The sequence below is a fragment of the Sprattus sprattus genome, assembly GCF_963457725.1.
Source record: "Sprattus sprattus genome assembly, chromosome: 13".
In the NCBI taxonomy this organism is placed as follows: Eukaryota; Metazoa; Chordata; class Actinopteri; order Clupeiformes; family Clupeidae; genus Sprattus; species Sprattus sprattus.
In genome coordinates, this window is record NC_137911.1 from 28,118,013 (window position 1) to 28,135,419 (window position 17,407).

A 17,407-nucleotide genomic window follows, 5' to 3' on the forward strand; every position below is an offset into this window, starting at 1 on the left:
CTTAACAACTAGACAGTGAGCAGATCCAGTGACCTTAAGTTAGAGTGTCCACAGGACTGGACTGCAGGTGCCACTGAAGAGTAGAGGGAGGCCATTTACAGTAAGGCACAGAGGTCAACGACCTTTGGCAAGAATGGAAGAACTCATCAGCCCAGCCATCTTTTGTTCTAATGATGAGAAATCCTACTGGGTGAGTGGGGAAATGACTGCCTTTAAGAAGAGGCAAATGGAACCAATTGGAACAATTAGCCTCTTAGAAGCACATTACATATCACAACATACAAGATAGAACTGGTACACAACCACACTAAAGTTTTTGAGGTTCAAACCAAAAAACATTCAGTAAAAATGTATTTCCAAAAAATGCAAAGGAGAGGTCACTTCATCTGCAGGGCGCTCATCTTGTTCCTTTTCATCTTATCCCTTTTCATTTGATCCCGGCTGTCTTTGGGAGCGTTCATGTACCGCCGGGGGGGAGCGTTTGAGACGGAGGGGCCGCTTTGTGGGGGAGGGGGAAGGGGTGATTCATTCACGAGTTTCTGGGCAGGTATCTTGAACGCTGTTTTTCTGGGCATGACTCTGACCACGTCCACACTGATGGAGGCTTCAGAGGAGCCGGCCATGTTGTGTGCCCTGCAGCGGTACTCCCCGGCGTCTCCGTACGAGATCCCGCTCAGGCTGATGTAGGACCACCGGAGGCCCACCTGTGGGGAGTTCTGGAGGACTGAGGGGTTGGTCACACATATATATCAGCCCCACTTCTATGGGCTTACATTTGTCTCAAAAATAACTGCAAATGCACGTGTTTTGCAATCCACAAATACACATTTCCTATTTGTAACTTGTGTGTTGGTTTTTACAAATATATGTGTATTTGTAAATATATCATTTTACATTTGTAAAACAAAAAGCCATTTGTGAAACTGAAAATACACGTATATTTGTAAAAACCAACACACAAGTTACAATAGGAAATTTGTATTTGTGGATTGCAAAAAACGTTTGCAACTCAAGGCATATTTGTAGATCACCCTCTGTGCATTTGCAGTTATTTTTTAGACAAATGTAAGCCCATACACTTCTACCACACTTCAGCATGAATTACCCCAAAACATGTAAGCACATTGTTATGACACAATCTAAATGTACACATTGTCGTTTAACATTAACATTAAATATACCATGCATACAATATGGCCTATTATATGAAATAATATTATCATATAATTTAATGGTGGTTATATATGATCTCCTAGCACCTATACCCTCTATGAGTAAGAACGCGTACTTATGTGGTATCCTTAGCATGCATGCTATGAAAACACGTATTAAATATATTTGACTGGTATGAGTACTCTTTGTCAGCTCAAAACTGACAAGAATGATGTCAAGATATTTAATAAACTGAAAATCAAAACTGTAACTCAAAACTGTTTACGGGGTACTTACAACTTGGCAAACGCCGTGGCAATCTCTCTTTTAGCGCCGTTGCGTTGATATCTCTGCAGCATGCTGAAAATACGCATGGCATGAACACAACACACAGTCACTAGATGTGCTTCTTATGAAACAAACACAAACATACCAACTGAAATGCACTGCATTCTGCATGCAGTCAGGTTCACTATCCACTCTGAGTCCGAGTACTCTGTCTGGGCTGTGAAAATGTGTGAGGTGGTCATAATCATAACTGCTATGCACACCCATCTTGAGCTCCCTCCGTGTTATATGCTCTGGCTGTTAGGTTCTCTATCCAGAAATCCCTTTGCAACAATCATACACATTTAAACATGAAAGCACACACAGAGAGACAGGAGTCTGTGAGAGCTGTACAAGGTTTGTCACATTTTTCATTTTCAATGTCAACAGTGCCCTCTGTTGGTAATTTCACACAATACACACAGACTAAAAAACGTAAGGGTGTACAACCAAATCCTTAATGTTTTCTGTAGGTTTATATATTTTATGTATTGCTGCTCTTGTGAAAATGTATTTAATATCTATTCTATATCCAATGACAAAGTTATCAGTCACTTCTCTTGGCAAAGGACATAAATGGGGGCACCTGTGTTACTGTCGTTGGGGCCTGCGGATTTGATCCAGATGAGAGCTGGTGTGGGAAAGCCTGTCGCTTCGCAGCGCACCATCACGTTACTTCCTAGCGGAGTGATGATCTCTGTGGTGGAGGTCAAAACAGAGGGTTTGACGCAGTGAGGCAGCTCCACACTCTGGAAAGGGACGCCTGAAAAACCCTTTGGGCTGCTACACACGAGATAGCGGTCCAGCAGAACAAGATACGATTCCGTTGTTCTACTGAGTTCCAGAAGAAGCGCAAGGCGACAGTCACACACCCACAGGTTATCCTGCAGACCTGATAATAAGGTCAGAGACAGACAGAGAGACAGACAGAGAGACAGACAGAGAGACAGACAGAGAGACGTCTTTCAAAAGACTGATGTCTTTATGTGTGTCAGACCAAGGTCTATGTTGCCCTGAGTGACAGGTGTGGTATTATAACAATTATGGTTTGTTAAGCAGGATAGCAACACTCTTTTTACACATTATCCCTACATGTTGTTATTACGCTGATCAGTGCCATCTGAAGTAACCTAGCACCTACACCTGTGCTGTCTCAATCAGACTAGATTAGACCAAGTTAATCGCAATTGGCAATCATGAACTGGTAACCAGCAGGTTGTAGAAGGCAGTGTGCCAGGCTAATCTATGAGCGGTGATGTCCCTAGAACTATGTTTCACTGGCTAATTTATTAGAGGTGATGTCACTGGAACGATGTTTCACTGGCTAATCTATGACAGGTAATGTGACTGGAACTATGTTGTCACTGGCCTGTTACTCTGGATACTAAGCCCATTCATCTGTGGTTATTCCTTACGTTACACTTATCCAATACTACACATATTATCTGCCCAGATTATGAAGGAGAGATGATTTGTTCCAGGAGTTGTAACAAAGAGCAGGTTAACCCCCACCTGTATGTGCACTTCAAGATCATGTGTTTACTATAAAAAGAGAATCTGCCTGTAGGTACATTTGCAGGAGAAATACCTATTGGCTATAGTCACTTTCCGCGTTCCATCCAATCAACATTTTATTCTGTGATATACTTTCAGGGTTTAATTCAGGGATTTTATAACAAAAGATAAATGAACAAACATAAATCCTGCAACCCTGTGTCCCTCCCTCATCTGACAATCAACTTACCCAGCACTACTCTCCTTTGGGGCTGACCAGGGTTGAAGGGTGGATAGAAGGGCAGGCCAGCAATCACTTCATTGGGCAAGGTGGTCAGTCTATTACTTGACAGATCTAAATAAGTGACGTTACCAAGGTAACGTGCTGCATGGACAGGGATCCGGGTTAAGCGATTGTTGTGAAGACCCAGCGTGCGCAGGCGGGGCATGTCTCTGAGTGCATCCCAGGGGAAGACCGACAAGAGGTTCCCATCCAAACGCAGCTCGTGGAGGGCGGAGAGATTGGCAAAGCTACGCGGGTGAAGCGTTGTGATGGAGTTGTAGGTGAGCCACAGGTACAGAAGTCGCCCGAGAGATGAAAAGGAAGCCTTTGGCACACGAACAACTGATGTCTTCTGCAACCTCAGCTTGAAGGTATCTGATGGTACGTCTGCTGGGACCATAACGATGGCCGGATCCTTACACTCTACAGATCTGATGGGGAAAGATGTTTTATTAAACATTCTACCTCACAGTGTTTCTCTTAATTTGGCCCCATTTGTCACAATGACAAAAAGCATGAGACTTTGAACTGAGAAGTTTGATGCATCACTGCCCTTCAAAGGTATCAAGGGCCAGATTTGTAGGGCCACATATTACACAGGCAATGCATGCATCCTGCCTGCAGGTAAACCAGTAGGCCAGGGCCAGAGGAACAGCCAAGCGCAAATAACTTTAGAATAACCAATGCCCCTGAAATCATTAAAGATCCCACAAAGTGCAGTAATTAATCCTTCAAGGCAGCTGCCTTTGATACAGCAAGACAGGATTGCTTCTGACTGGGATTGCATCTGACTGATACTCTGTGAAGTCTATATTCTGCACTGAATTGTCAGCTGATTGCTCTGTAATCCTAATGTTACTAATGTTGCTAACCAGCAAACTGTCCTCCAAAACGCAGGTTTTTAAAAGTACCGTCTTGGAAAGGATAATCAAATAGAATTTTACTTTGTTCGACTTTTTCCTTGGCTGGAGTGGGCCATCTCCACATGGTAGATAGGTGATGGTTACAAAGAGGCCAAAAGCCATTGTTGATAGCTAGCATGTCTCTTGCTACACAGCTTTCTAACCCATTGACCTCTGTTGCTCTCTCTCTCTTTAAACCTCACTCCTATTCTGGGTCGAGACACCAATATAACTTGTTGCACAGTTCCATATAGTACTGTGTTGTGAGCAGTGGTGTAGTGGTCCCTGGAGAAGTGGGTATATAATTTTTTTAAGCAGCCCATACAGCACATAACCCCCCTGTTTTGAGAAGTGGGTATATGCAATGCTGACTGAAAAATAACTGGGTATACTCCGTATACCTGCGTATACCCTGGACTACACCACTGGCTGTGAGCATGCAACAAGGAGGCCAAAAGCCATGTCTTCTAGCTTTTGCCATAGCAAAACTGTAATGGCTTGCTCTCTGACTTATGGCCTTTGAAACAGAAGTAAAATTAAGTGGCAAATTCCTTGTATCCTTAATTTGATTGAAATGGCATAGACATTCTGATACACAAGCCCTTTTTCGCAGACCATTGAAGCGTTCCCTTGCATTCAGTGGAATGACTTGCTAATTAATTGGATTGAAAATCCTCTCCTCTATTTTCCAGATCTTAATCAGTAATGATTGCATGGTCTGCTGTAGGAAAGCATGCCAACTGTGAACACTAGCTATTTGAACAGGCTCTGCAAATCAGGGGGGTATTCCAAGTATGCCGTTTAATTACAAACCTGGCTAAATAAACACAGAATAAGACACAACAAGAACAGCCATATGGCTTTGTTTGCTATAGGAGAAAATCAATAAACATCTCTCCGAAACATATGACATATGTTGGTTCAACACTTTCTTTTTCATGGGCTGTGAACTGACTTACAATGTTGTTTTTTTTCTTCTATACTAAACCCAAATGTAATTCCAAGGATTGATTAGCACTATTCTACTCAGACATTTACCACACCACACACAGGCATTTGATAGATGCAAAACCACAAAACCACAAACATATACATTCAAACAACCATGCGACACACACACACACAAACATGCCTAACTGAAACAACAAGAGCTCAGACTGTACCTGAGTCCAATGTCATTACTGCCCCCTTGATACATACATGAGCACAGCGAGGGGCACGCCAAACAGAGCTGCAGTGTTGAACACAAACTGATGAGGAGAAGAGAGAGATGTGAGCTTTTGAGGGCCATGTCCCCGTCAGCGGTGGTGGTTGTAGGTGTAGAACGGCAACAGTGCAGCATTCCCAAGCACTGTGCCATGGAATCACTTATAGGGACTTGGATTAGCAAGGATTACGCTAAGGTCGGAATACACAACCAAACGTGCGTGCACACACACACACACACACACACACACATGCACAGATAAACAGAGAGAGAGAGAGAGAGAGAGAGAGAAAAAAATAGAGAGAGATAGAGAGGGTGTTTTGTGAGGGCTTGATTATTTGTGTTGATTGAGTTATTTGTGTTGACCTCCTCATTTCAGTGGGCAGTCACATTTTGACCAGTTGCCTTTAAAGTGACACTGCAGTGCAGACCCCTTATGGGTCACATCCTATAATTCTAATAGTGACGTTTAACACGTTTAATCAGTAGGGTATGTAATCAAATAAACAGTGTCTATAGAGCTTATAACCACAATTGATAGCCTAATATTTAAATTAGTGCAGTGATTTATTTTGAAAAGAAAAAATCAGGAACGTGTCCTTAACCTATATAAAAGCACACAAAAATTCTCCTAAGAGGAAATTATTTCTTGTGGGCACATGTTAAATGTTTACTAGTGCCTATTTAACTTTCTACAATATCACCAAGTTATTGAAGCATTGTAAAAGAGCACAACGAATCCAATGCTTACATGGATATGTTTGAAAATAAATAACTAGGCTTAATAAAGGGTAAACAGGATCTCAGACAATGACACATCTGATATCAACAGAAAAAGCTTCTAGTCATTGGATTTTTTTTTTTAAACAAATTGCCATTCATTGGTTCGCTTGGGTCACATAGCGCTCCTCTTCTTTGAGTCTATTGGGAGGTTCATATTACATCCCGCCTTAGATCTGACACGCTGTTTCGTTGATTGGTGGCTGGTAAGGGCGTTTAAATTTGAAATTTACTGAACGCTGGTGAGGGAAGAGTTCAAGTCACATGCGGAAAGAAGTTGCCGCGTCAAATCATTATCTTAACATAATTCATTCAACGTTAGCTGAAAGTAAGGTGGGTTTTGGAGCTACGTAGTAAATTCTGATAAGAATGTTTGTATGTTATCAGAATTTTGTGTTTATTAGCGAACTTAACCGACGCTAGCCTACAGAATTATCTGAACTCCGCTGTCTGCCAAGCAAGACGTTCGCTATGTCTGCTCTTTTATATCTTGCCGTAACGTTAGGTCCTGTGTTAACTTAATAACACGTTGTCAATAGCTGGTCTCGTCTTCTTGTTCAATACCGCTAACATTCACGTACGTTAAGTTATCTGTTAGGAATTGAATGATGGGGAGTTCTGCTAAGAAGCCATCTATCGCTAGCTAGCCAACAAACCAACGATAAAGTGGAGTTACGTTACTTACTTTTGTTTGAGATCATTTCAACATTACCGTTAAACATTATCCGAAACTTAACACATTTTCTGTTTTCAGTCATGACATCCACTTGCTAACGGTATGTGTAAGTTAACGTTTGCAGCTTTTGCAGTTAATGTTAACGTTGCCTTTGAACTGACGCTGGCTAATATGCTCGCTAGCTATTGTTGTTAACCAGACAAGACTGACGTTTGCCATGGGTAACGTGAACGTTAGTCATATAAAAAATAACGTTGCATTTGGTTCGTATTTTAAATCCATTTAATGGTTGCTGTTGCGTCAATATTGTAATTTTTGTTTAGTTTGTTAATTCTCTTGAAGCTTTGTCAAGGTTTAATGTTAATTTGGCTGACTTTATTTATGTCGACAACACATCTATCCAGCTATCCCCAGCGTTAGTTTCTGGGCTGCAGAAGGAAGACTTTACGGTTAACTTAAACATGATGATGTCATGATTACCTAGAAGTAACAGAAATTGAAAGGCTACAACTGCACGAATGTGAATGCTCGTGTTAAGTTAACGGTAACCTCGGGGTTGCAACCTAAAACGCTGTGCTGTGAGGTTGCTTGACCGTGTCAATTTACCACACTTTGGCAGTAACTGGAAATATTGACTTTGCATGGAAATATAATAGAAATGTATTATATTTTCTTTATTCCCCTTATGTTGAAGTCTGTCGGGAACACCCAGACTGGAGCCAGCAGGCCTAGCTTGGAAGTGAGCATAGTTGGTAAAGCTGCGGGAAGAGTTCAGTCTTTTATGTTTTGAAATCACTTTTCATTGTGTTTTCATCTCATGCCTTCACCAGACCATATTGCTAAAAAAAAACCAATGCTGTTAAGATTTGATGTTTGGTGAAACAAACAAAATATTAACCTGTAGAAACTGGATGCACAAAGTCCTTGGTGAACATGGCAAATGGCGTCTTCCCATCACATCCCCATCTCTGTTGAAGGCATAAAGACAGATAATTCCACTGCGGGCAGTCCTTATTTCGGTTTAAGGTTGCACATCTCACATTTGCCGGAAATGGTTGTACACCACATTACATACACTGTATACCGAGGGTTGCTTATTGATGCTCTCAGAAATGGGCAAAGTGGGCTTTGAACTAGCAAGGGTATGAGGGGCACGTGGTGTGTGTGTGTGTGTGTGTGTACCTTATCTGTACCCCAGCAGTCATGGCACTACTGGGTGTGGTACGGTCTGTTTACATTTTCACATGATGTCATCTCTCTGACTGGCTCTCTCTCTCTCTCTCTTGCTATTCAGTATGAGTTCGGTTAATGAAAACGACGAGAACCTCGGGGTCCACCCTGCAGGCAGCCACAGTGAGTCTGAGGATACTTGCGACATCTTCAATCTAGAGCAGCCCACTGGCAGGCCTTCCATTCTACGTCAGTCCCAGTTTGAGAACCTCTCCAATAAGAGTGTCCCCAAGGGAGTGAAGGTAATTCCTATTGTCAGCCATGAGGTGAACTTTAGATAGATTACCTTATCGCCTTTTTTGTGTCTGTGTGTGTTAACTTAATTCATTTGTGTTGTCGCAGGTTTGTTTTCAAACCCCAAGAAGAGATCCTGTCACCAAGAGAGTTTTACTGTCACCTGCTAAGAATATTAAGATGGACAGCTTGGATGCGTGCATAAATACCCTGGCATCTCTAAGGCTGACGTCCTCTGATGAGTATGTTTTGGAACTGTTGTGTGGAAGACTGCAGTAGAGGGTTGTAAAGGGTGTCAAGAGTGGACTTAATATTTGTGAAATGTCAAGATCGTGAAGGAGTTTGCAGCTTGCTTGTTTTGTTTGATTTCATTATCAGAAATATAAGTAAAAAGCTGGTAGATGATTCTATACAGTATTACAGTCTTATTGTAAGACAATACCAGATTTTTGTTGTTTCTTTCATTCAAAGATTATATATTTGGAATGATTAAGTCAATCTCAGTATAGTAGACTTTGAAAGCTTAGAGATTTTGCAGAAGTAGTGAACCAACCAGACTAATGGCTAACTCTGCTGTCCGTGCAGGGTCCTGCCCCAGGAGAGCATTGGAGATGGGTTGGTTTTGCCAAGTTCAGGTAAAACCCTTAAATGTTGTTTGATGATTGTGCACTTTTTGGATCCTTCACATATTGTCATTTGTTATCCGTCAAAGGATATTTGAGCTTTGCCATGCTGTGGATCATACCTAATTTCATGTCCTTACCATATTCTTGGAGTTCATATTCTAATTTGTTTTTACTAGTTTTGTTCAAACAATAATTAAAAAAAAAAAGGGTCAGTCACAAACTAAGAATTAAAGAAATCAATGACAAAATTGAAACTGCTGGTTCACAGATACTGAATGCTTTCCAGACGATGACATGCCCATTCAAAGCAAAGGAGGCTATCAGCTGGACTTTGACGACCTGGATGCCATGAATCCCTTCTCAGGCTCAAGTAAGATGACCTTCTCTCCTGCTCAGCCTTGTCTGGGAGCCACTGCTGTCAGATCCACATCAAATAGTGAGCTCGAGGCTGTCCAAATCACCTCCATCTCTGCTCCCGAATCAGAGATGGTTCTGGAAAAGCCAGTCGAAACCACCTCCATCTCTGCCCCCGAATCAGAGATAGTTCTGGAAAAGCCAGTCGAAACCACCTCCATCTCTGCACCCGAATCAGAGATAGTTCTGGAAAAGCCTGTTGAAACCACCTCCATCTCTGTCCCTGAATCAGAGATAGTTCTGGAGGAGCATGTCACACCTGACCCAACCTTGGATGAAACGCTCCCTTTTCTTGATGCACTTGAGAATTCTGTTGCAGACACCTCTACAAATATGTGCTCCACAGACAGTCCCGTGACCATTGATCCGAAAAAGCTTGTAACCTCTCTGACCGATCAGAGCCTGGACGACACAGAGGAGCTTCCCAAAGCACTTTGCCCTGTGGTTCCAGAACCAGAACCAGAAACCAATCCTGACCAACTTCCTGCCACCGAACCTGTGGCGGAAACCCTGCTTGCAGCCAAAGGCACTTACTCAATTGATTTCGACAACCTGCACTCGGTTGATCCTTTCCAGACTGGTGGCTCTAAAATGTGCAACTCTCCTGCAGTGGACAGGAAGGTAGAGTCTATGAAGTCCTCGCCACCAAAGCAAGACGCCCCAGAGCAGAAGAGTGTGGAAAGCAACTCTCTGAAAGTGGAGTCTGCCACAGAGGCACCCGCGCCCGCAGAAGTCAAACCTGCTGTTGTCGAGGAAATTAAACCACAGGATGGCGCACCAACAGAAGCACCACTTCCCAAAGGCTCTTACATGCTAGACTTTGACAAGTTGGATGATCCCAATTTCAACCCGTTTGGCACAAAGGCAACTATGGCCAGCTCCCCTGCCGCCGGCCGACCAAAGCCCATTCCAGAAGCCCAAGAGCAGAAGAGTGTGGAAAGCAACTCTCTGATCGTGGAGTCTGCCACAGAGGCACCTGCACCAACAGAAGTCAAACCCGCTGTTGTCGAGGAAATGTCCACTTCCAAGGAGACGTTAGAGGTTCAGCCTACCACCACTGCTGCTGATGATGAACCAGTGAAACTGCTGGAGTTTAACTTTGACGACGGGGCCAAAGTCAAAAGCAAAGCTCCCTTCAAGAAGCTGGGAAAGAAACCACCCGTTTCCAACGCATCTGAAAAGAAGACTGCGCCAACGGAGAAGAAAGCTGCGCCCCGAGTCGTGGCGCCTGAACCCGAGAAGGAACCACAGGATGGCGCACCAACAGAAGCCCCACTTCCTAAAAGCTCTTACGCGCTAGACTTTGACAAGTTGGATGATCCCAATTTCAACCCGTTTGGCACGAAGGCAAATACGGTTAACTCACCTGCCGCCGGCCGACCAAAGCCCATCACAGACGCCCCAGAGCAGAAGAATGTGGAAAGCAACTCGCTAATCGTGGAGTCTGCCACAGAGGCACCTGCGCCAACAGAAGTCAAACCTGCTGTTGTCGAGGAAATGTCCACTTCCAAGGCGACGTCAGAGGTTCAGCCTACCGCTGCTGCTGATGACGAACCAGTGAAACTGCTGGAGTTTAACTTTGACGACGGGGCCAAAGTCAAAAGCAAACCACCCTTCAAAAAGCTGGGCAAGAAACCACCAGGTTCCAACGCATCTGAAAAGAAGACCGCGCCAACGGAGAAGAAAGCTGCCCCCCGAGTCGTGGCGCCTGAACCCGAGAAGGAACCACAGGCTGAAGCCCCACTACCTAAAAGCTCTTACGTGCTAGACTTTGACAAGTTGGATGATCCCAATTTCAACCCGTTTGGCACGAAGGCAAATATGGCCAGCTCCCCCGCCGCTGGCCGACCAAATCCCATTCCAGAGCAGAAGGGAACTGCTGAGGCTGTTCATAGGCCCTCCGCCACTCCTGTGGCAAAGATCCAACCCCGTCAGAGTGGTCCCCAAGTACAGCCAAGGTATAACTGACCTTTTGAGTAAGACATGTTCATTGTAGATCTATAGTTTGGCAGTGTGACCTGCATGACTATTTCATTTACTGACATTTTTTAATTTTTTTTATCTCCAGCGCTAAGAATGCAGTCTCAAAAATGGAGGACTCAAATGAGGCCGTTGCTGCTCGTCAGGTAAATGCATTAACAAACAATCGTAATTTTCTTATAGAAATATTAAAGGAGAACGCCCCTTTTTTTGTACTAGAGGGCCTCAATCGATTTTCAGAGTGCCAGATTGAATTAACAAAAGGACCCAAGTAAGCATGGTAATCTTGTTGGTCTCAAGTAGGGCAGTTGATGGAGACATTAATGGTAGCCTAGATATCTTTTTAATCATATAAATGTGGCCAAACCTTTTTTTTTTAATTCTGTGAAGGGAGAAGAGGTAGAGGTTTACAAACATAGAAATACACTTCCTCAAATCTGCTTGGGGTCGGGGGTATGAAGGCATTTAGCTTGCTAGCTGACAGTCAAATGTCGCGATTCGATTCGATACCGATTTTTAGGCTCACGATTCGATTCAAAAACGATTTTCGATTCAAAAACGATTCTCGATTAAAAAAAATTGATTCACAGTATGTAAATGTTAGTGCTGTCAAACGATTAAAATATTTAATCGCGATTAATCGCATTTTTGTCATAGTTAACTCAAAATGAATCACGATTAATCGCAATGTTTTATTTTATTGAAAAACAACATTGCCAAACAGGGCGGTACAAAATACAATTATAAAGTGCACATTTCAGACTCGGCCTATAGTGCAGTTAAACCATGACTTCTGCTCAGCCAGCTGCCTGTTGACATTTTCAGACAACAGTGAAGCTCGCTTCTTTTGCACTACACAACTTTTAAAGGTAAACTTTCTATTCAGAAGCTTTTTATCAACCATTTCGCCGTATCGCGCTCACCATCACTCAAACCGTAACGTTAGCCTACTACACAGTTTGCGAAGCCAAAAAGAACGTTAATCTTTTTTTTGTGTATATATATATATATATATGAATCGATTTTTGGAATTCTATGAATCGATTCTGAATCGCGATACGAATGTGAATCGATTTTTTTGCACACCCCTACTAGTCAGGCTTGCATATTAATGCCCTTTAATGCTCTCTGCAGCCTGGGGTGATTCAGCCTCCTACACCTGTGACCCGTGCTCCACCGAGTCCCCCACAACACGATCAGACCACGACAGTGTACCCTGAGCCCACAGAACTAGACCAGCTACAGCAGAATCACGACTTCAACGCAATCGGACAGGACTGGACGGGACAGGAGGAAGTGTTTGTGCCAGGAACCACATGTAAGCAAAGATAGAGCATAGCGGGAAGGCTAGCATTGGAATGTTCTCAGAAAGAGTGTTTTACTGAATGCTCTGGGATACTTTATCGACTTTAAGTTATTTGTTTGATTCCCCCCACCATTTCAATCCTCTGGATGCAGTCATGGCTGGTGATTTTGAAGGACAGATGGATTATCTGGAGCAATTTGGATCAAGCACTGTGAGTATAAGTTTCACTGCTAAACATGTCTGTTAGATTGCACTTCCAGTGTCTTGTTGCGCTGTCTGTTCAATTTAATATGTCTAAACCACTGGGAATGCTCCTCTGTTGGGTAAACCATTGGGAATGCTCTTCTGTTGTCTAAACCACTGGGAATGCTCCTCTGTTGTCTAAACCACTGGGAATGCTCTTCTGCTGTATGTCTAGACCACTGGGAATGCTCTTCTGTTGTATGTCTAAAGCACTGGGAATGCTCTTCTGTTGTTCCAGTTTCAGGAGTCTGCGCTCCGTAAACAGTCCCTGTACCTCAAGTTTGACCCACTCCTGAGAGAGAGTCCCAAGAAGGGTGCAGCTGCCAACACCGGGGGCTTCAGTCTGCCTCGTCCCTCCCTTGCAATCAGGTATGACTTGACTATATTTTCCAGTGTTTCCCACACATAGACTTTACTTGGGCGGACCGCCCACGTATATTAATGGCTGCCAAAGTATATTTGACGACCCATTTTTATTGATTTTTGTAGAAAGACGCCATCTGTGATCAGTTAAATAGTGGATAATTCCTAATTAGGAATAAAGACTTACATCATGGGTAGTGTAGCCAACTTAATATATATTTTTATAGATAAATGCTTATGTAAAATTGATAGCAATATATTGAATAAAACAAGATCATTGTGTAAAAGGTCACATACATTTTTTGTGTTTTCACATAAAGCAGACCATTTTTTGACGGCCCGGTCGGCCTGGTTACCACCACACATTTATCTCAAACCCGTGGGAAACACTGATTTAAAATCTGATCAAGTTTAAAACATGTGTTCCCTTTTTAAGTGTCCAATGCCTTTGTAGTGAGTCTTCATACCTTTCTGCATTTGCTGTTAATATGCTGTCGTGTTTTTACCTGTATTATGGAGCCGCCAGATGCTCTGTTAGATGTGATCAACAGGTAGCCTCTGCAAAGCAATGAGATCTTGTCTTGTAAAGTGTGAGCCTGACTCCAGATTAGTTTCCTTGAGTCTAATGAAACTTTCCTCTCAGATTGGATGCCCAGAGGCGTGCCGAGATGACAAAGCCTTCACAAAGTGGACAAGCTGACACCATGAAGTTTATGGATGACTTTTCAGCCCCTGTGAGTGTCTGTTGTGCCAAAGTGCTGTAACTTTTGTTCCCTTCATGCGTTTGTTTTGATTTCTTAAAGCAATTACCATTGTACCACCGTGCATCCTACACCAAATATTTGATTTGTTTCTAAGTTATGTCCTATTTTTCAGTGGTGTTCTCCCAGTGGTCACTTTTCAGTGGTGTTCAGAGGCCTTTGAACTCTAATCAGAGCAAAACTTTAATTCAGGCCTAGTCAACACTGATCCGCATATCCAGGAAAATTTCCGCTGTCTCCGTCTGACCCAATGTAAAAAAAATCAAGAGGGTTTATTCCTGTGTTCTCATGCATTCTGTGCAGGCTGTGTGTCACATGACCCAAGACCCTGCAGTGTTCGACCTGTTGGTTCCCTCATCAAAGCAGTCTTTGAAGAATGATGGTGCCATCATTGATGTCCTGAAGTATAGTCAGAAAGACATGGATGCCGCCCTAGCTCAAGCTCAAGAGGAGGTGGCTTAACTTTTCATTACCACCAACTGCTTCCCCGTGAAGGCTTTAAACACTCTTAAGGGGTGGATTTGCATTGAAACTTGACTTAAGTGCAGCATGTGGCAAAGGATGTCTAATATGTTTAAATTATTGCAGTATATTAATATTTACTTTGGGAATGGTCCAGATATAACTGCTAACTATTAACCACACACACACACCTTGTCATTTTTTGATCGTAGAGATTATAGATCTGTAGCATTGCAGTGTCACAAATACTTGGTGGCATCGCATGTCGATTTATGGGCAGAAAAAAAAGACATATATTTTCTTATTTCCAAAGGCTGAGAAGAAAGAGAACGAATGGAAAGCCAAATGTGATGCACTAGTCCAGGAAAAACAGCAGCTGGGGTAAATTCACTGATTGTTATTAGATATTTATACATCAGCTTTGGGACCTCTGTAGGTTAACATTTTAGATGTTGATCTTTGACCTTTTTGTTCTCCAGGGCTGTCCTTGCTGAGTATGACAACACTTTCGCACAAATCAATGGTATGTGACATACATGTTCATTTAGTTAAAGAGCTAAAACTGTCTCCTGAAGCAGCCTTGGTTTTGTTAACTTCGTTTAGTTCTGAATGCCACTCAGTTTCCCGTACATCTTCTATTCTAGCTGAGCAGAATCGGGAGAAGCAGGCTGCTATGAAGGAACTGAAGAAAGTCTTTGAGGAGAAAGAGCAGGTTCTCAGTGACCTCAACTCAATGGAGAGATCTTTCTCTGACCTCTTCAAACGCCTAGAGAAGCATAAAGAGATCATTGACGGTTACAAGAAGGTAAGCTGTTCTCATTAGTTTTCAGCCAAACTGGTTTTGGTTGACATAAAATAAGATAAGATAAAAATCCATTTAGGGAAATCCAGGTGTAGCAGCACTGTAATAGGAATCAAATATATAAATACATACACATTTAAATATAAATAAATAAATAAAACTCAGCTGAGATGAAAGTTATTATGTTCTGTTGGGATTCAACACGGGATTGTTAAAGATTTCATGGCTGGTCCTAGTTACATCTTTGCCATATTTAAACGATTGGATATGCATAAGCAGACGATGCTTGAAAAGCAACAGATTTGTTATTCCGGTTATTTATTTATTTATTTTTCCTCCTCCAGAATGAAGAGAGTCTTAGGATGTGTGCTCAGGATTACGTGGCCCGTATCAAGAAGGAAGAGCAGCGATACAAGTCCCTAAAGGCCCACGCTGAAGAAAAGATCAACCTGTAAGTGCATCTTGCATCTTTCTTTGCAATTAATGGACACATCACCAACCATCTCATTTTTGACTGACACAGAATATCGTTTTTCATGTTCGAGTTGAGTACTGTAGCAAACTGTGTGTGTTATTACAATGGGATACAATTTCATGGGAATTCAAACCAAGCTATTTATGCAGGGCATGTTCAATATATATATATTTCATGTAATTACTCTGAATTATCAGATGAGGTTATGAAGCTAAATAATAATAATAATAATAATAATATTGGTGAAATCTTCAGCTGTACATACAAAACATGAAAAACAGAACTGTCTGAAAATGATGTGTGTTTGCATGGGTGGTTCTGCAGGGCAAATGCTGAGATAGCCGAGGTCAGGGGCAAACACAGGTCGGAGGTTTCATCCTTGCAGATCCAGCAGAAGAGAGATCAGCTCAAACTGCAGTCACTGCAGAAGAGTCTGGACCAGAAGGTAATAGAACTTAAATAACACCGTTACCATACATCTAGCCAAAAACCAAAATAATGCAGTTGTTGGGGGGTGTTTATGTATTAAGATTATTTTAGATGATAAAGATTAAGCTTTCTGTTTGAAATATTCTTGAACTGCTCTAATGTGTGTGTGTGTGTGTGTGTGTGTGTCTGTGTCTGTGTGTGTGTCTGTGTGTGCTCTCTTCCTTCCCATAGGTCAAAGAGACTGAGGAGTTGACCAAACTTTGTGATGAGCTGATTGTAAATGTTCAGAAAAGCTAATCTTATTGTTTTCCCTACTTTTGTCTGTCCATTTCCGTGTTTTTAGTGTCCATTTCAGTGTTTTTTTTTCTGTCCTCTTTAAAGTTAATTAATAAAACTGAATTTTAGAAATCAAGTCGCGTAGTTGTTGTTATTGACTGCATATATTTTCCTCATATAACAGCCTCAAGCATAACTGACCCAAGTTTGATGTGTGACCATACACTTAATCCCTGCACAAGCTTACCTAAAACTATTCCCAGGGAGCACATGCATAACCTCTGGTTGTAGGCTGCTTAAATCTGCTGGTGCTTGGCAAATGCACATGTGTGTGTGTGTGTGTGTGTGTGTGTGTGTAAAAAAAAAAAAAAAAAAAAAAAAATGTGATGTGTGTCCAATATGGCTCTGTATGTAATTATCAGCACTTACCACAGGGATGTGCTCCACAGCTTGTGCACTAGTTCTACAAGCTATCGCCAACACTGCCAGGTGACCCACTGGTTGCACAGTATAACGTCTCCAGTGACGAGTTGACTTTCTGGACACCTTACCAGATATGTGGGGAAACAACGAAAGCAGAAGCTTTCCCACGGGTTGCATGGTACAATGAAAAGATTAACACCCAGTCATGCTCTGACATGAATGAACTGAAGACGCTGAGCAAGCCCAGTTCATTATGATTTTGGACGCAGAGGAAAATATTAAATGACTTTAGAGGGGGTTTATTGTTGGGGCACTGATGCCAGGAGATTCAGGCAAAGACTGCACAACTGCCTGGTGTTTCGGAAGGAACAGTGTTAGGAAAATCGGAAGCAACTCTTCCCCAGGTGAGTGAGAATATCAATGCGTACAACAAGAGAATGGTGCAGGCTTGAATGCTTGACCCTTAGTGGGATCAGGTGGCTCTGTTGTGCTGTGGTTGGTATTTTGCTGGCACTTAGAGGGTAGGGTCATATCAAATCAATACAAATTGCTCTGAGTGATC

The 17,407-nt window shown here is 42.4% G+C and overlaps 2 protein-coding genes across 2 annotated transcripts; one reads left to right on the plus strand and one right to left on the minus strand.

Moving 5' to 3' along the window:
• Positions 1–377: 377 nt before the first annotated feature.
• On the minus strand, positions 378–3,656 carry lrit3b (leucine-rich repeat, immunoglobulin-like and transmembrane domains 3b; the record flags this gene model as incomplete). The annotated part of the gene is made up of 3 exons (XM_080850268.1): positions 378–724; positions 2,066–2,371; positions 3,224–3,656. 3 exons carry the CDS (start codon positions 3,654–3,656, stop codon positions 378–380), a joined length of 1,086 nt encoding a protein of 361 aa, XP_080706394.1.
• Positions 3,657–6,409: 2,753 nt separating this feature from the next.
• tacc3 (transforming, acidic coiled-coil containing protein 3) lies at positions 6,410–16,443 on the plus strand (the record flags this gene model as incomplete). The annotated part of the gene is given in 20 exon segments (XM_080850269.1): positions 6,410–6,478; positions 7,516–7,535; positions 7,537–7,560; positions 8,116–8,293; positions 8,394–8,527; positions 8,871–8,920; positions 9,180–9,994; positions 10,736–11,283; positions 11,394–11,451; positions 12,440–12,623; positions 12,764–12,822; positions 13,093–13,223; positions 13,861–13,951; positions 14,282–14,431; positions 14,754–14,821; positions 14,920–14,963; positions 15,085–15,245; positions 15,587–15,693; positions 16,042–16,162; positions 16,378–16,443. Coding segments are annotated over 20 exon segments (3,078 nt in total).
• Positions 16,444–17,407: the final 964 nt, after the last annotated feature.